General features: G+C 39.8%; 1 protein-coding gene across 1 annotated transcript in view; it reads left to right on the plus strand.

Annotated features, from left to right (window-relative positions):
- The first annotated feature begins 13,802 nt into the window (after window positions 1–13,802).
- Window positions 13,803–20,553, plus strand: part of LOC138196465 (disks large homolog 4-like) — a 68,637-nt gene continuing 61,886 nt past the window's right edge. Inside the window, exon 1 of the mRNA XM_069146518.1 lies at window positions 13,803–14,468. Coding sequence (XP_069002619.1) covers window positions 14,439–14,468 — 30 coding nt within the window. The 5' untranslated portion in view covers window positions 13,803–14,438. The remainder of the gene's footprint in view (window positions 14,469–20,553) is intronic.

The following is a 20,553-nucleotide window of genomic DNA, read 5'->3' on the forward strand; positions in this document are numbered from 1 at the left end:
TTTAATCTGAAATATTCTTATTTTTATTTTTTTATTTACCCGACACCAAACCATAATTTCTAACCAAACAGACTGATTGCAAATTGCCCATTTTTGTTTTGAAAGCGAGCTGCTCCTACTTAAAAATGGAGTGCAATAAATATAAACCAAATATAAATTGCAATAATATCAGACACCTATTTTCCCTAATTGTGCCATATTATTGACAAATTAAACAATAATATAGAAAAAGGTAATGCAAAATTTAAAGACTGAAAATAGGCCTATAGTTAATAATAATTAATGAATCAGAAAGTAACAGCATTAACTCTTCAAGAAGCTTTTACATCTCAGATGTAAGATTTTTAAAAAGGAAAAATATAATAATAAATAAATTTTTAAAAAGTCACCTTTGGTTGGCAAAACCTTCCATGTGAATTATGAACAGCCTGGACCTTGTGTTAAAATTTCTCAAATTCAAAAGTTTAAATAATAAAAAAGAAACGATAGAATCCTAAGAATAAAAATAATGAATATTTGCATATTTTCCAAAATGGCTAAGTTAACAAAAAAAGGTCTCAGCAGTGTAACAGTTGGAGACTTACTCAAGAGCAAGTGTGAATCAGACATGAATGCTGGCTTGAAACACAGCGGTAAAGGACCAACAGATAATCAAGTTCTCATCCCTAAACCTGGATCGCAGTCATCCTTTAACAAAACATGGCATCACTTTCTGTGTTTGAAGTCCTTAAATGTTCAGTCTCATGAAAAGTTGAATTGAATCTAAAGAAAACCATGTATACATGTTTTTTTTTTTTTTTTTTTTTTTTTAAAAACATCCAATGGCAGCTTTTTTGGGCTAAAAACCCTCCAAAACTTGCCACTTGATCCTATTTAACAAATATGTTTTTTGTCAAATTTGACCACAGCACAACTGGCACAGACAGAGGAATATACATCTGCAGAGCTCCCACTGGTTGTCATTTTATCACTGATGTATTCCACATCAGTTTGCCCATCAATAAATACAAAAATAAAAATTCATGCAATGAACAGCTGCAAAGTTTAGTGGGAAAAAACAAACAAAAAAGATTTTGAAATTGAAATTTAATCAATATATAATAAACCTCAGCTTTACCTATTGTAACCCACAACATTACAACCAATTAAGACACATTTGTAACATATTTTGTTATGAATATTTATTAAAAAAAAAAAAAGTAAAATTGTTGCCACATCTAAAAATACTCCGTGGGGGTAAAACAGGAACATTCTGTAATTTCGCAGGTCAAGTGACGTCTCACGCAGCTTTAAATGTAACCAACAGAGGGCAGCACTGTGACTTTTTTTTTTTTTTTTTTGTTTTTTTTTTATTCATTCATTCATTCATTCATTTACTCTGCTTCCTGTATATTCAAATACAAGGCATGCCTTACATTTTCCTTCATTTGCACATGACCTCTGATAGTCTGATATTTCAAAGAAATATGTAGTTTTCAACAATGTGAACTTGGTTCTTTTGGAGAATCAGTTTGCTGTCAACAGTTTGATCTGATAAGCTTCTACTCTCTTGGACATGTTGCACGTAGAATTTGAGGCGAAAAACAAGGCAAATTATTATCCCACAGCATCCGACACAGAAATACATCCGCTGCTGTGTATTAGATACTATAGCATTGTACAAGTCCACTCACATGTCTCGTCCTTGTGTCTATTGCTCTATTTCAATACATTCCACTAAATGAATGGCCCACAGGCTATTCATTTTACAGACAGTCTAGACAACTCATTATGGTCTGGGTGGCAACTGACAATGTGCAAACTGGTTTAGGGCAGGTGGAATTGGTTTTCATTCAGTTTGTAGAGCAATTAAAATGTTATTTCTTTTGAAAACGTTCCGTCCAAAGGCTGCTTTGTTTTAAACCCGCACGGCAGTAACTCGCTGTTCTTTCTCATTACTTAAAAGTTATTGTGTGCTCAAGATGCTGTTACACACTGAACAGTTTGCAAGCTTTGCAAACCAGTTTTGGGTCCAAGTTTAATCTCAGTTAGCCAGATAGTAAGCACTAACACTTAAAGTTGTGTGGAATAACACAAAATGAAAATCAAATAATAAATCAGATCCGAATTATGAAAATACAACAGCCTTTATGCAGTACACAACTTCACTTACGTGACTGTGCTGTTCTAGTTAAGACTTAAGTGTACCATAAATGTGTGGCGTGCCAAGCATGCGTTGCCTAAACAGGCATGCTTTAGCCTGGTGCTCTTTAAACCAGTCACCAAGGTTATACCACACTCCAGCACTATCTTTCCATAACGTCCCTGCACAGCATCATTGTTCCGTGTTATCTCGAAGGACAATTCAGAATAGATTTGTTTTCGTTTTGCTGCATAAAGACACTTGAAAATCCTACTAGAGCCACGACCCATCTGTGCATTCCAGTGTGCCATCCACGCATGAATAAGTGAGACACACCTCGATACTCAGTCAGAGTTAATCAGTATAATGATTCAAAATGATTCACAAGGAGAAACATACGCTATTCATGAGTGCATACTATTATATTGTTTTTTGGCATTGGCACTGTTGCAATCCGATAGAAAGGCGCTTGCTTTTACAGCCACAGTGCAGCCATCCACCATGCGACCTCATTCACACCCTCAGTAATACACAATGTACCAGAGCATATTAAAGAAATTTCACACGTTGTGGTGGTCGCTACCATTTTTCTACTACCCAATGCTTCACATATTTTCCGCTCTGAAGAAACAACAGCAAAGACAACATGTTGTAACGTTTTATGCTACAAAGAGAAAAAAATTAATGGCCATTAAAAGTAAAATTTACTAACAAGCTACCCAAAGCTTGCAACATTTTGTAATGCACAGTAAATTTGGAATGCCGAGAGCTTCTCGCCTCTCATCTTCAAAACTGGCATCAGGCAGATTGTTGACAAGTACAGACAATAATATTTCTTTGTGAGCTCTTCTTCTTCTTTTGGTTATTTGGTCTTTGGTCTTAATTTGTCAATTATCGGGCCTAAAATAACTTTTTTTGTGGCCATGCAGTATGTCACTGACAACATTAGTGTTACATGTTTCACTGAAACTCACAAGAAATGATCAGAGACGAGCCAGATGTGACACAAAATAAGACACATCACATCACAACAAGTGATTTTTTTTTTTTCCCCCTTTTCCTTTTTGGCTGGGACTCCTCTCTGTTTCGAGCTGGGTGTTATTAAATTCTGCAGAAACTGTAAAACGGCACTTATTTGGGTCGTGTTGCATGTGTGATGGGAGGAAAATACTGTAGCTCCTGCTCTTTACAGAATAGCACCAACTGTTCCGTGAGTCATACATCATTTGAGGTTAAAGATTTTAGAGGAAAAAAATTAAACAAAACCAAACAAAAGGAGAAAGAAGAATGTGTAAAATCAGTAGCTTGTTCTTCAGGTTTAACCCTTTCCCGATTTGACTGAGCTTCACTCGCAGCACTGCCAGTACTTCCATTGTGCACCTTCTGACAGAACAAGCAAAGCGAGAAATCTTTTGTGCACTTACAACACACACTGCCAGAGTGCTGTGCTACATAAAGTAGTTAAGACTTAAATGTTTGGATAGAACCGGAGGGATGACTGATTCTGGTGCAGGTTTTCTTAAACAAGAAAACCTTATTGTCATGTCAAATGACAATAATTTACTCACGGGGCAAGTGAATAGTAAAGATTTTAACTAATGTATAACATCATGAAACTTTCCCTGTTGATTATTTATAAAGACAATTATTTTTCATACTACAAGTTTGCTAAAATCTTATGGTTTGATATGTAAATGAGGAATTGTCTAATTAAATATGCGCCAATTTTGATACATTTCAAGAACAGAAATCTCAGCATTGGATAAATGAAAAATCTTGTTTCATTTTGCCGGGATATCAGAGTCAAAGGTTTTTACACATGGGATTTTGGATATCTCTTTTTATCCCTCAATAAATCAGAAAATACAGCCATAAAAATTTTTTTTATCAAATTTTGCAGTGTTTTTAGGAATAAAATGTTATACAAATCAGGCTGTGAATGATATATTAACAAATCTTTCTGTAAAATCCTTAACAATATAGATGGGAATAAGACTGTAAAGTTGTTTGCGTGTAAGTGCTACTGAAGTGGAGATTTCCTACTCAGAGTTAGGAAAAAAATGATTTTGAGAAACTTGTTGTAAATTTAAAGGCTGTTTTCTCAAGAGGAGTTCTTTCTCAACTGTGAGTGAGAAATCTCCACTTCAGTAGCATTTGCACACATCAAACTTTCCAGTTTTATTCACATTTATATTCCTAAAGATTTTACAGAAGGGTTTGTTCATATAACATCCAGAGCCTGACTTATATAACATTTTATGTGTTAACTTTTTGTGAATTCAGGAGACATCGAGAGACGCAAATACACAAAGTGTAGTAAAATAAACACCCAAACGTTTGGATATTTTCCTTTCATTAGTCTGAAATAAATCATATTATCAAAACAAAATAGCCCAACATCTCAAAATTGTTTTTGCCTGCAGTGTCTCGCCTTAATTCATGAAAGCTCTTGACTTATAGATGCATGTATCCATGGTCAAAGGAAAATCAAACATTATTAACATATTTAAGATTTTGTGTCTTATTTGCATATATCTGACTCATATGTACTCAAGTAATTAATACAACTTAAAATGTATTGCAGTGACATCTTGAGACTAAACCAGTGATTATCTCAGACACGAGCAACGAAAGCAACCAAAATACTGCCTTGTACTTGTCCCTTTTACAAAGACAATGGAGGTAACATGAATGAGTTATCACAATACTGTCTTTTCAGGGACACAGTCCAAGTGGTATAAATGATTAATAGGCTTCTTCACTTGTCTTTCAGCTCTCAAGGGCCCCCGTCTGTGTCAGCCTCGCAGCTGACAGATAAGAAAAACCATGCCAGTGGTCTCCACCAATTCTTCCTCAAGTCTTTGCTTAGTGATTCATATTTCATCTCACCTCTGTTTGCCACAAGCCAGGCAAACTGCGTCAAAAATGTTATTAGATCGTGATGACTTTACACCATCTGTTATGTTGAAAAGTACTTCTCCCCTGATTATAAGACACACAGGCAGACCAAAACCAGTTTACTTGTATTTCGCTGAGATACAATTTTATGTCTAAGTGGCTTCTTATTGTGTTCCAATTGCTTTCATTCAGATGTTGACATTATGCAATGTGAATTTGGAGGTTATATGAATATAGAAAGTCTGAGGAAGTCACAGTGCTTGCAGAGAGCCACCGTTTTAGCCATCGGCTTTAACCTCTCCATCAAAATGTAAATCATATCAGTAAGTGGAGCGCCGTAAGCCTCCCTGACCATGTCTGTCTTTCAACAGTCTCTTTAGAGCTTCCATGGATGACCTGATGATGATAAGTGCCCCGGTGCAGAGCTGCACTCGACTCCTCCAAAGGCCACGGGAAGCTCGTCAGCTGGACATGGCTGTTCTTCAAGTGAGCAAATTCCAAGTGTTGGTGGGAAAAAGTGTCTGAGCAATTTTGCTTCTCCCCAGGAGGCACGAACATTCACCCTTGAACAACCGCTCTGTCAGAAGCTCGGCCAAGACCTTGAATGACCATACAGGTGATTGGCTGGCAGTCAGAGTCGTGGCAGGTGGTTGTGGGCACGAGAAGGAATACCACAGCAATTCAAAGCCCAGAGTTTGACATCCCCTGCTGTCAACTGCTGGGGGACTTTGAGAGGAAGACTGCTTTCTATTTCTGAACACGGACGGTCCGAGCACAAAACTGCAGCTGTTAATATGGGCAGAAGTGGAGTGTTAAAGAGGGAGCTCTTAGCTTCTTGAAATTAGTCAATGGGCTCATTCATTAAGTACTCTGATGACAGCTTCTGGATGTCGAACACAGTTTCAGTGCTGGAGGTTACAGCATGCCGTATATGTTTTAAACTCAGTCATGCCTCAGTTGGAGCAGTTCACTGCCTAAAACATTGAATACCTTGAAAAGGCACCTAAAGCCTGCGGCTGAGTTACACTGGCATCTGTGAGGCCACAGCAGGTGTTTGAAAAGCAAAGAGCAAAAAAAGAAACTTGAGTATAAAAAGACAAGAGATTTCAACAGGTCTCCTCTGTGTTTAGTTGCACTATTCTTTCTTCATTACTGATTTTACTTCAGTTGTTTTGAATTTGTTATGTACTCGATTGACAGTGTAGCCACAAACATCCCAAATATCACCAGTACCTATTGTGCTGACAGGACTTCTTCACAACAGATGTTTTTTGGAGGAAACATTCATAATAGCTCTGTTCTGTTCAGTTGTTCCTGTTGACCCTGCACGCACAATACAAGAAGGCAAAAACTCTGGAAGCTAAATGAATTCAGAACGATTTTATTATTATTATTATTTTATGTCATATGTTTGTCATTTGTCAAATGAGCAATAGCAAATGTTCAAACTGAAAAATAGCATGCCAAGCAGTATGTAATGTGCAGGTTGATTTCCTAGTAGCAGTGCAGAATTTTACCAGCAGATGGTGCTCAACTCCATGTAATGAGACACAAGATCAAGCACAGCTCAGTGTTGGGTAACAACTTAGAGAGTGTTTTTGAGTATCAAGGTTGGAAAGTAACTACAAACATTAATTATTATTATCTATATCATCTAGTGGATAAAATTCTCAAATTTTACCTGAATTAAAGAGAGATGGATGGAAAAGGACGTAACGCCAATGCAAATTTTTCCCATTCAATCACAAAAAAAAAAAAATATTAATACATCAATTCAGTTTTAACTCTTGTATCTTGTAAATATGGAAGATCAAACATGTTTTTTGTATAAATTGGCAGTAAAATCTGTCCTAATTAGGGCTGATTTAAACTATTTTTGAAAAGAAATCATATGGCACATGAATGAACTATCATCCATCTACATTGGTCTCTCTCTCTATCTGATCATAAAATGCAGCATCCTTTTTATTACTCACATCTATCCCAACTTTGTAGGTATCATTATCGCTTGCCAGCTTCCCACACCAACTTAAATCCATACATTGTTCCCACAAATTTATATAATCCCAGTCACATTCTACAGTTAAACGTACAGTGTTTTTCAGATTAACATTAGGGCTTTACTCCCACCACCAGCTCTGTTGCTCAGGCTGATATGCCAAGAGGATGAATGTGAGCTATATCATTACATGCTGCAGTGGACAAATGAATGCATTAGCACCCTTCGAATTCCCCAGCTGCTTATTAATTAGCATGCTGTGGGTTGGTGGGAATTATCAGCAAGAAAAGGTTACCGCAAACTCGCAAGCTCAGCTAGTGTTAGACAGGGAAGTACCTCGTTCGCTGTGGGCCTGCTTTTCCTTTACCAGTGTGCCAAATGCCATTTCACCAAGCTGTTTGCTCTGCAAACGGCATGCACTGACAAGTGGAAGTGAGGTGGTTAATCATACAGCAGTGCAGCAGTGAGGTATTTAAAATGTGCCGTCTGCTTGTGAGCTGTCTATAAGGCTACTAATTGTGAGTAAATGTATTGTTGTTTTGTCTGAATTCTGTTTGTATTTGGCATATTTATCATCTAGATATAATAAGCCTAAGAAGAACCCAAAACGTAAGCAATCCCTTCAGTGATTTTCAGCCTTATTTTCATGCATTAGTCATGGTGCTGGCAAGTGTATACCGCCCACAACACTTTGTCAGTGTTCTTTGTAGCAGCCGGGTTTACTTCCACCATCCACTGACGTATCAAGGACTACAGGGACGGTTTGAGTTTCATTCTCGGTCTGCCTTGTGATATCGCAGTCTGACGGTCAAACAACTTCTCTGCACAAGAGAAATTATGAAAGACTTACTATTGTATAACATGCTGTGAAAGCCGCGGAGCCATACAGCTGGAGGTGACGCTTGGGCTGCTCCTCAAGCCCACTTAGTACTAGAAGCCAGGCTAAGTTAGCAATAACGATGAAGACACTTCAGTGACTTCGTCAGAATCTAACAGATTGACAAGATTCTTCTCACAAACCCAGGTCAACACAGGAACACGCATGCCATTTAAGTCTACATGCCTTGAATGGTGTTAAACAACAAAGTTAACATCTCTGGTTTTGTTTTTTTAGAACCAAAAAGCCATTTTAAAATATGTGATTTCTCACAACAGGCATGCTGGTACATGTAGGCAGTGTGAAACCAGCTCTCTGAGCTGAAGGACAATCACTTCCCTACCAGCATGAGTGGCACATTGTAGTGTATGGTGCAGTTGTACTGTAACCTCAATAGACTACAAAGACTACGACACTACTACAGTGTGTCCACATTATTCGCAGCAATATTTTCCTTTAACAGTCAACTTTAAAGCCCATGAAAACTAATTTAAGCTAAAGTTAGCGGCGTTTTATTTCACACAAGACATTTCCATATTGGTGATTTTATCTTTGGGATGTTATGCATCTTTCTGCATCAATCAGGATTTAGAAATATCTGACTTAAAGGTCCCATATTTTACGCTTTTCTGTTTTTTTTTTCAGTCTTGATATCCATATGAAGATATTTTTCTGCTTTTGAGTACCAAAAACGATCTCAATATAGTTTCACGTCTCTCCTAACCTCTTTTTGTAGCTGTACCAATGAACACGCTGTTTTGTGTCTGTCTGTTTAAGGTGCATTGATATTCGTGACCCCATCTTCTGATTTCCTGATGTTTTCTGAGTGACACATGCTCAGGCCGGAATGACCGCTCAGCATTTTCTTCCAAGTAAAAGGTTGGACAGTGGGCCGTGCTGAGGGCGGACATATGACACGAGTTTGTGACATCACAAACGTACAGAAGTCCAAACAGCACAGTTGCTGAATACGGGTTGTTCAACAGTTTTTATACAGCACCTACACCTGTTTTATAATAATAATAAAAAAAAGACAAGGTAATCAGAATTCATACAACAAGGGACCTTTAAACTGAGTTAAATATGAGTTGTATGTCTGAAGTATGATCACCACACCCACACAGTCCCAAAAAAATAGGATTAGCTGTGTGTTTGAGTATTAAACTCTTAATAAATTGTATTTTCTTCCTCCAAACTTAAACTACTGTGATGAATGTTTATTATGTATGAGAAATACATAAGGTCTGAAACTTGGGCTCCAAAGCTGGCACATAATTATTTTCCACAGTAAACACATTATTCAAATTCATCCTCCACGTTATTTAGCTTTTTTTAAAATGTCAAAAGGAGCAGACAAAAAAAATTATTGTGGCTTTAAAGTCCTTTGAGCTTTGGTAAGAATATAGGAACATAATCCAAATTTTTTAATAAAAGCAGACAGAAATGTGGCTCTTGTCAGTGCAGAAAATATATACTTAGGCTCCCATTTGCACTTCGGTTGAGGCTTAGCAGGTGCACACCTCCTCTGCTATGAGCATCTAGCAAACCCCAAGCCTGCTGCATCACACGTACACAGACCGTGTATAGACAATCTGGTGAGGTAGCTTCCGTCACCTCCCTCAGAAACAAATGTTACATACATCACCCAAATCAGTGAACATCTGCCTGGGGACACACAAAAATCCCAGAATCCAAACTGCAATGTTTCCTGAGGAACTCACACATGGCACATTTCACACATCACCTGCATTAAGGACAGTATTCTTCAGGGAAGCTGCAGTAAAACTGAAAGCAGGCAGGCCCAGCCAGCAGCCGCCAAAAACGTCTGCACAATGATACCTCTAAACAACACCAAAAAAGTGACACGTCCTCGAGCGAGCTTGCAGACACCTCAGGAATGGTCTTGGTTTTTATGGCAGGTGAATATTTTTGGACTAGGGAAAGGGAGTTCATTGCGCAGGCCTGCATCACTGAAAACATCATTTCAAAGAACAGCATTCTTGATTATGATATGTTTGACATTTCAATCAAAGTAACACTTATTTCACTGTGTATAATCAACTGTATTGTAATGTGAATAAGGCAAACCTATTGAAAAATGTGCCATTGGCCCCTGCTAAAGATAAATCTGGCTGCTGTCCAAACAGCAGCCCCATGATCTGGATGTTCTGCTTGGGTTTAGCCTGTTTAGATGAACAGTGCTTGTCCTTGGCCTACTTTTTGGTCAGAGGCATGCCATAGAGCCAAAAGACTATAGTATTTAAGCAAAGCGCCACAGCAGGATGGAGACAACATATTTGTGGGTGAGTGCTTTTCAAGTCTTATTAAAAGACAATTATAAATGGAGGTTTGTGGATGTACTGTACATCAGGGGAGATGCTCTCAGTATTCAAGCCCGTCCACAGGGAGAGGTTTTTCTCTCTGCTACTTCTAGCATGATATATTTTTAACAGCATGTGTAAGTGTGTGTGCCTGCGTACATGCGTGGGTGTTGTATGGGCAATGAAAGGTTGGGTTTTTTTGTGTTTAAGATATAGACTTTCTTGTCATTTACATAACCCTTATCAATATGATGCTGCTTTTCTGTAACCAATTTTAGTCCAGTCAAAGCTCGTCCTGTTCGTAATGCGCACCAGAAGAATCAGAACTTCGAGAATGTGAGAGGACTCAAGTTTTGGCAAAGGAAATGTGAGCGCAGAGCTGCTTGCTCACTCGAGAGCTGAATTATATAATCTTGTATACAGGTCAGCCATATTAGGATCATCTTCTGAGAGGAAACGTGTGTTACGTACAATATACAGTAGGGTTCATAACTAAAATATTCCCTTTCATATGTATAAAAAAAACATTAAAAAAAATAAAAAATCATAATTGCCAACTGAAAATGTAGGCTACATTAAAAGCTGTCACAGTCACCTGATTACCTTGTTCACATTCTGGTACACACACTCACATGAATTACTAATGTGTTCACATACATTATGTGTTCCCAGTTTGGCACTAAAATATTTACATAGCCATACAATATATTTTAACCCATTTCTGCAAAACCCAGCAGATTTTCTTTTTTACCTTTTAGTTGTGATATTTCAGTTTGAATAGTGTTTAGTGGAAGAGGAAGCTGTCAAATCTGTCAAAGTATATCAGCTATCAAGACAGAGGGCACAATGAGTGTTGCCGTCCAAATGAGCAATTTAATGAAAAACAGGAGCCTCACATCATCAGCGATGTGATAAGTGGAAATACTTAATTATCTGTGACATTTGCAGGTGATTTGCAAACCCATTTCTGCTGGCACTTAGTCAGGATTAGTTTAGCACAACAGAGCACAAGAGCCAGCTACACTACACAACAATGCAGTACTACAGAGTGAAGAGCAGATTACTGGAGAGTTAATTCATTTTGTGGAATTTTATGAACATTTTAAGTGATTTGTTAATTGATTGATTGGCCTATACCCAGGATATAAAACAAAAACAATTTAAAAACGGAGGTCGACAATTTTTAAAAAGAAACAAAAGATTCAAATGTCCATCTGTACATAGTTTTAATCTTTCTCTTATTCCTTTTCTATATACTGGCAATGAAGAGACCCTTCTGTGACGTGCTTTCAGTGTAAGTGATAGGTGACAAAATCCACCTTGGTCTGTGTAAAAATTCAAGTCAATATCTTGCTCTTTCTTTAGTACAGAATTCCTTCCCTGTCCCTCATTGCAGTTCAGCAAAGAAACACTATCTGTGGAAACACAAAGAGGGAATCTGGAGGATAATTTGATTAACACAGACTGCTGAAGCCTCAAACAGTGTTAACCTGAGATAAACTTCAAAGTTCCTTTGTCCACCAAACAAAGACTGTGGATTTTGTCCCCCATCACTTCCACTGAAAGCGTGTTAGCAGATTCTCTGATGCCTATTTTTTCTCCTTTGTGGAATTATAAAACTTTTGGCCAGACAAAAGAAAGAAATTGAAGAAAACATCTTGGATTTGTGATTATAGCCCAACCAATCCTGGATTTTATTGGGGCGATACAGGTATAGATATTTAAGGGTTTAGAAATAACTACATAACTAAACCATAGTGACGTTTTTCAACGTAAAAAATAATCTTGATATGAATACCTTCAACTTGGACATTTCGCAGTTTAAAACAAATCATGTAATCATTAACTGTGGCCCTGTTGATTTTTTCTGAACATATCCTAAAGTAAAATGCCCTCAAACATAAATATTTAGGGTTCCTTTGAGTTTGCACTGTTACTAAAAAACATTTTCGGCTCGTTATATTGTTTACTTGGTTAAAATATGCAAAGTTTAAACACTAAAAACAGACAAAAGCAGTCTCTTAATAGATCCATCAGAGGTCCTTAGTCTTTAAATACATAATAGAGTTGTCTGAAGGCATCATAGGCTGGTGAGAGTTATTAAATGTTATATGATGACGTGAAATATTGCTTCAACTACCTCTGCTGGAATCTCCGCTGGCAGTCTCATTAAACTTCAGTCACATTAAACTGCTGTCGAGCTTCTCACAAGTTAGGTTTGTAGTTCAGGATGAATCAAAAGACTGAACTGTCTGAGTGGAGACTAACAGGTATTTAAAAGTAGAAGTGAAGTAACTAAGATTGTCTGTCTTTACACTTAATTACAAAGCGTGACATTTGTGAAAGCGTGACTGCGAGTGTATTTATAACAGTGACCATCTGTAGGATGTGGCCATCTGTGGACAAGAAGTGTCTGCGCTTGTGTTGTGTTGCACTGTAGATTTCGATCAAAGCCTGTACTCTTCACCCCCGGGGAAATAAATGTGTGTTCATCATTTAGAATTGCTTTATCGCTGCACCATTGCTCCGGCATAGTGGGGAGCTGAAAAGTGGGGACGAGGTGGGGTGGACTTGTGCAATTATAGAACCGATGATGTAAAGACACTAAAGCACACGTTCCCCCTTACACAACCCCACAAGTGGTACGTTCCACAGTCTTAAAGGCAGAGCGTACTGAGAGGAGTGCATATATATATATATATATATATATATATATGTATATATATATATATATATATGTATATATATATATATATATATATATATATATACATATCTTTTTTTTTTTTTTTTTTTACACCATTTTAGTTAAACTAAATAAAACAGTTAACGTGATAAGGAAATGTACTACAAATCCTATATGATTTTTAAATTTGAAAGTTTTCTGGAAATTTCAAAAATCCCACATGGTGAATAATTTGTGTAATTTTTTGTTCAAATAATCCACTAGATTATTTCTGGTGAATGCTCATTTAAATCTGACTATCCCTCATGGTTCTCTTTTCTCCATAGAAAATGAATGGACTTACACATATGTACAAATGCATACACATACACACACCTACACACAAGCAGCTCCACACACCTACAGGTTTTGATGCTCAGGTGTTTAAATCCAGTGCAGAGTTCCTTACTCAGTCCTCAGCACTACACGGGTGGCCATATGACAACAACAAGCCTCCCTATTGCCATGGCAACAACTGCACCATTGCTAAGGCAACAGCTGCAGAGTGGTACAACAAGCAGAAAAACCTTGATGTGTTTTCAGTCCCAGGGTTTCATCCGGTTAATACAAACTCCTGTTTAATGGGATTTGGTCTTCTTTAAGTCGCTCTCGCGGTGCTTCGTGCTGCTTTCTTTTTTTTTTTTTTTTTTCTTTTTTTTTTCTGCGATGCATATGTAATTCACACTCTCCTCAACACATTTTCTTTCGGTCTAATTCCTTCTGCCTTCACACACACACACACACACACGCACGCACGCACGCACGCACACACACACGCACACACACACATGCACACACACTCACACACACACACACACACACACACACACACATGCACACACACTCACCCACACGCACACACACTCACCCACTCTCTCTCTCTGTCTCTCTCTCTTCTTTTCTCTCTCCTTCACTGTCCCCTCCCTCAGTTCTTCCTCTCCATCCTCTGCTGTTTCGCTGTCTTATTCTCTGTTTCTCTTATTCCCTTTCTTTCCACAGTGTCAACCCCCCCCCCCTTTTTTTTTTTGTTAATCCCACCACCTCTGCTTTCCATCTCCATCCTCCCCTTCCTCCATCTCTTTTCATATTCACCCCATCTTTTCTCTTTCTTTTCCACCTCCTCTCTCATCTTGCGAAAAAAAACCAAAAAACCCCTGATCTACTCTCACCTTCCGTTTTCGCTCTGCTCTCTCTCTCATACTAAATTCTGAGACCACCCTCTCTCCTCTCCTCTCTCTTTTCTTTGCTCACTCTCTATTTCCCTGTGGCCCTCCCCCTCCCTTTTCATGTTTCCCCCTCCCTCCATCCTCTCTTTCCCTCGCTGGTTCAGTTAGTCAAAGAAGAGATTCACGGAAGGAGAGAAAAGGGGGGAAAGGCAGGACGAGAGTGAGAGCGCAGGAGTGGGGCAGGCTGGGGAGAGGGGTGTGGGGTCTCAGCCCTCTGTCGTGGAGGGTTGGGGGGGTTGAGATACACCCCAATATTTTGTTCTAAGTACCATGGACTGCCTCTGCATTGTGACTACAAAGGTAAGCCTATCCGCTCTTCATTACTTGAGCTCTGTGTGTGTGTGTGTGTGTGTGTGTGTGTGTGTGTGTGTGTGTGTGAGAAAGAGAGTGAGAGGTGCCACAACTGGATCTGAACACACAGAAGAAGGAAGCATCCTCTTTCTGTCATCTCTCAATTACATGCTATCATGTCATTTCTTCTAGTTTATGACACAAACATGTTCCGATCTTTGTGCTTTTTGTGTGTGGAGGGTGGGGGGTGAGGGGTGGGGGGGATTGGGGGATTGAACATTTCAGTGTGAGCTGGGCTAACTGAGTCTTGTGTAGACTGAATACTCTTTGATATCTCCCTCTCTGGATGACCCTCTCCCACTCTCTCTGCATCTCCTACTCTGTGTCATGCTTTGCGAGTGTATAAACATGGGCTGGCTGACCTGCGTGGATGTAGTAAAAGCGGGGAGAGAACCGGCACTTGGTTTTGCCTGTGTGGGGCTTTGTGTGATGCCAGAGCTGCAGAATATGTCAGGGGGAGACCATGGGAGGGCACTCTGCATGCTAATACCCTCATCTTTTCTGCTGCTTTGCCTTAACCTCGGCCGTGAGCACACGTTAGAGTTACCAGCTGCACACATCTGCCTCTCACACACAGTGTAGGAGCGACATGTTATATCATACACATGTGCTCAGCATCAGTACTCAGCCCACTGCTCCGTGGGGGCAGTGCTAGACATGAAATTGGCTAATAAAAAGCAAAATGAAATAGCTAGTCTGACTCCAGACACACTCGGGGGTCAGACCCTGTTTGTTCAGACGGCTTCAAAATCCAGGTGGACACACTCATATACACACACACAAATCCAAAAGCAGGTGAACAATATACTGTAGCAGCTGCACCTGAGTGTAGTTTCTGGCAGGAAGTGATGACAAAAAGTGGGAACCAGGGATTCACACAAACAGCAACTCTTACAGCTGCGTGAAGGTGGTGATCCTTTGAAATTTTTCCTTGGACTTATTCGGTGTTTGTGGAGCAGACGTGAGCGCAGCTGCTGCTTTCAGATGCATTACGTAAATTTGTGCTTAACTGTGGCACATTACATTCATTTGCTTATCAAGCGCTCGGTTTCCGTGGCAACAGAGATTATTGGTCACTTAAACATAGATAAGTAGGAGGAGGAGTAAGACGCACTGTGGAGGTTTACAACAAAGGAAAACAAATACATTTTTGTTCATATTATTTCCATAGAAATAAAAGCATTTCACATAATTATACATCTTCCCCTGTAATGAGCAAACTTCCAAGCTGATAAGTGTCTGTCGGTTCGGCGAACTTATTTGTGTTACCCAACACGATGCAGTGTGACAAATTCTGTGAGAAAAAAAAAAAGAAGAAAATGTCACGGTATCTCTGTAAGCCTGGAACATCAGTCCCTCGTGTATCGTATTTGCCGTAAATGTGACTCACTGAGTTAGCTTGACAAAAGAAAACCCCCAAAAACCTGTTTAAGTGAAAGACCACAGTTGGTAACAGTGGATGTTTCATCAGACTTGTTCCAGAATCCTGCATCGCGATCAAAGTGAGAAAAGACTCACTGTAAAGCCGGCAAAGAAAACCACAGTATTGCCAAGAACTTGTGAGACAGATGGTCAGTTTATAAAAGGGAAAGTTAGTGCACTAAAGTGTGTGAAGGAAGGCACTGACTGATTGGCAAAGCAGGTCTTTGATCAACCAATTATATCTGTGGTTGTATTTTCATGCAGAGCCTCCATGTAACTTTATACACATCATTTAAAATGAGCTAAACATAAAAACTTTTTTTTTTTTTTTTTAATGGACATTTGCAAGAAGACACGAGACTCATCCAGCTCTCCACAATGCAAGTGAACCTGAATACAGGTCAGACTTGGCCAAAAAAACCCACAAAAAAAACGCTGGTGTATTCCTTTAAATGTGAGTTATTAAACTTTAATGGAGGCTGGCTGCATTGCAGGTGAGGAGTGTGGCTTGCCGTCATGTAGCAGATGATGGGTGAGCAGCTCCCTGAGTGAGCTGTTGCCTGACACCCACATACTGTATAACAGGTTATGTGAACAATGCTGCTTCCCTGTGCAGGTCTGTGCACAAAGTTTTTTGCTGTGTGGGTGAAAGCCACAGCAAGCCAGTGAGTGACAAGTATCTGATAACGCTTGTATAGAGTGGCACGCCAAGTCGAACAAAAGCGCTACTGTCCTCAGTGCTGATTTTAGTTAAAAGGCTAGCAACACAATAGAAATACAGGCTTCTCCCAGCTGTCTTCAAGGCTTCAATGGCATCCTCAGTGAGCCACTGTGTTGAGTCTTTTGGTGGAAAATTCACCTTGAATTTCCAGCAGGATGACATAAATTAACCTCTTTTGAAAGCAGTGGAGGCATACTTAGAGCAATTTTGAGGAAACAAATAACAAAAGAAAGCTCATTTGTGCAAAAGAAGAGTTTCTCATCCTTGAGGTAAAATTGTACAACTATTTCCCCTTCTTTCATAATGCTAATTCACAATTGTCCATCTGAGAAGATTCAACATTTGGTGGGAGTTGGATCGCCGTCATTCTCCTGAAGCCTCCAGAATACCCTGTAATGAAACCAGTCTCTTAAAACGCGATGCTAACTCCATAAACACTCCAACAAATATGGATGACGTCTTGTTAAGTCATCACTGCTGGTGTCGAAGCTGTCATCATGCACTGCTTATAATTTAATCTTATTTATTAAACATACATTTTAGTTCCTACCAAGATCCTCCTGAGTGGATATAAATTGACTTTTTAACAGCTTATGTAATTTACTGCTCCTTCCTACACTAAAATCTCAGCAAAAAAAAATAAAAATAAATAAACAATAACTTGCAACATATGATACCAGTGAATCATACAGAAGTGTCATTACATAACACTTAGAACTGGAATATTAGGGCATATCAGCTCAAGGAGACGTCACAGGATTTATATTTGGTTGCGAGCCTGACAATACCTTTGACTCTCCCTCCCTGTATGGCACTGAGTCAGAGAAGGATGGTTTGATATTTGAGAGGTGAGAACAAAGATGGTGCTCACAGTGAAAGGGATTTAAGATCTAAAAGCAGCTAATCTTAATTCTATCTTTGAGGAAATTATTGCGTGTAAAAGGAGGACGTACAGTATATCTGCTACCTCTTCCTCCCCCTTTGATTATCGCTCCTCTCCCTGTCGTCCCCCTCGTTCCACTTCTCTGCTCTCACATTTCCAGTTCCACCATTTTTTGTCCTCTCTGCCTCCTTCACCTCTTGTAATCCTTCACTCGCTCCTCTCCTTCAGCCTCATCTTTCCTTTACCTCCCGCCCCAGCTCCCTCTCCTCTTCCTCTGCTCTCTAACTTACCTCCTGCCCTCTTCTTCAGCACTTTCGAGGCTTCCCTCGTTAGTGTTCCTTAAAATGAATTATACATTTGACAAGATGTAGTCAAAGTCAGCAGCCCCGTGTGCACATTATTGGCTTCATGTATGGCTACGTGGGCCAGCATGAACATCCTCTTCCTTGGAATGGGTTTTAGCACTCACATTTGTAATTATTTTGTGCTGCCAGCTATTCTTATGGTTCAATATATATGAATATTCATATCGGCTGAAAGTGTGCGTTTCTCTGCATGTGCATACAAGGATGAGAAGCTTATGGCTGCTGCATCTTTGCTGTAGCTCTAAGAGTCTCCAAAATGGAGCTAGGCTAAACCCTCTGCTTAGAAATCAAACAGAGCCTCCTCAGTGTTCATTCAACTCATGCACCTGAAGGAGCATCCACTCACCACGCTGTGTGACGTGTGTCTGCGCTGACTGTGTGACATACAGTACAGTGTGCTGTGCGTGAGGATTAGTGATCCAGTGGAGAGCTCAAATGATCTCCACTCAAGGGCACGAGTGTCCATCAGGCCTTTGTATGCAGCCACAGAGACACTGATCCTGCCAAGTTGCTCCCAGGGCACAGAGAGCGAAGCAGGACTTGCCCCAGTGCAAGACTGATGCCATGACTGCACAGTGCTGAAGCTCTCTGCTGGCTGATTATAAAAAAAAAAAAAAACAGCAGAACTGAGGGGATAACGGAGATGTAATTATATACGGCCAAATGTTTCCTTTTTTTATTTTATTTTTTTGATTGATCTGTCGTCGTCTCAGCTCAAATGGCTGCTTGCTTTTGCGCTCATGAGGAAATGCAGGGAATTTATGGGGTTAGCCATGGTTTTGCTTCGTCTTTAAGTGCATATTGCACCGCTCACCCACACATTCAAGCACTTTCTGAAAGAAAAGCCGCACACCTACATGATCAGACAGAATTCACACAAACGGCAGCGCATCTTGCTCCAGCACAAGAGGCTTCTGCACTGAGGACTGCGACTGTAGCCTCGCTCTAGTTCAGAAAATGGTGGTGGTTCATGCCTTGGACGACTTGTCAGGTTAAACAGGGGCTACAAGAGAGCTGCATGGTGCTGCTTCTTAACCACAGGTGTTACATTCAAGCAGCTTCACTTGTTTAAAAGGTTGTTGTTGCAGAACATCAGATAATTTGCAACTTTTATCAAGGTGGTTTGACTAAGAAAATCAAATCACTGCATATGATGTTTTTTTCTAACATGTATGCTCATCTGTCACCTTGTTTCACCCCCTGAAGCTTGCAGATGAACACCGGTGACGTCTCGCTTCATATTTGAGCTAAAGGAGCATATTTCAGCTATTCTATAATGCCCATCACCACCACCAGGCGCCTCAGCTAGCGAGGAGGCTGCTAAGAGCTTCTCTTTGTCAAATGTACACAACACAATCTGTGCTGTCTTTTGCTTCACTCTGCTCTATGGTCTCATTCAGTGGGAGGATGAGCAAAACCTTATCATTTCTTTGGATCCTTATGTTGAATATTGAAATATTATAGATGGATATTTCAGTTTGCCATAATCTGAAAAGGCCAGATGATCAGACTGTATTGTTATTGCGTTTTAGTGTGTTTATGTATCTGTTGTCTATGAGAACTGATCTTAGACAGGCGTTAATTGTTTGGACTTTGGGGAATCTCGTGTTTGCCGTATCTTATGTTATTTGACAATATACAGGAGAAATAACAGTACGGCTCAAACAGCCTGTAGACTATCTACTTAAACAGACACTAAACAATATTAAAATCTCTCGGGAACTTAAAAACGCAGCTTATAGGTGCCTCCCACCAGTCGACCCTGCTTACAGGGTCTGACGCTTATTTCCAGTGTTGTGTCTGTCAGCATTGCTGTCCATCCTGAAATTGTCCATATGACAGGTGACAAATGCGATCCATCATGTGTTGTTTGGGCTGGAGACTTTGTCGTCTCACGTTGAGTGAGAAGGCTAATGGTGAGACATGAGCCCGATATGGTGGACAGCGGATGAGAGCTACGAGTGTGAATGGAGAAAAAACACGACAAACTGTTGTAGTGTTTCTACAAACGAGGCTGAGATTTATCAAAATCAACAGCAGCGGTGATGTATATTTACTGCAAGATGGTGAAGAATTTGGTAAAAGTGGTTCTGTGGACGTCACTCAGTGGAGAGCTAAGGTCACAGAGAGTCAACTTCTTATCTTGTCCTCAAGTATTAAAACTGTATGAGCACATATAGACAGTTTGAACAGGATCGTCTGTGATGTGTGGGTGGGATGTGGATGTGAGGGGGAGCAGAAAAGAGCATGTTTGAATAAAAAGTGACGCAAACAAGAATGACAAGGACGGTACTGCTGATATCATTGATATAACACGTGCATTAGCTTTGCAAATGGGATCAGACCTTCCTAAGAGTGCTGTGATCATTTTGTTTGAATACAGCACACAATGACACCTTGTGGCACACTGTTAAACTACAGCAGAGGAGCACATGACAAGGTGGCTCAGAGATACTGTCAAATTTCAGCTGCTGGTGTCGTGCATGTAAACAGCCTGATGCTACATCAGCTCAGGAGTGCATACGTGATCTGTGTTCTCTACGGCAGAAGCCTTGTGTGTTTCCACATAATTAATTGGAAGTAGGCATCTGCATTACTGTATTAGTTATTCATGAGCAGTCCCTTGTCACAGACCTCCATAAT

Source organism: Embiotoca jacksoni, unplaced genomic scaffold (assembly GCF_022577435.1).
Source record: "Embiotoca jacksoni isolate LCO1_2020_lvr unplaced genomic scaffold, fEmbJac1.0.p SCAF_13, whole genome shotgun sequence".
In the NCBI taxonomy this organism is placed as follows: Eukaryota; Metazoa; Chordata; class Actinopteri; family Embiotocidae; genus Embiotoca; species Embiotoca jacksoni.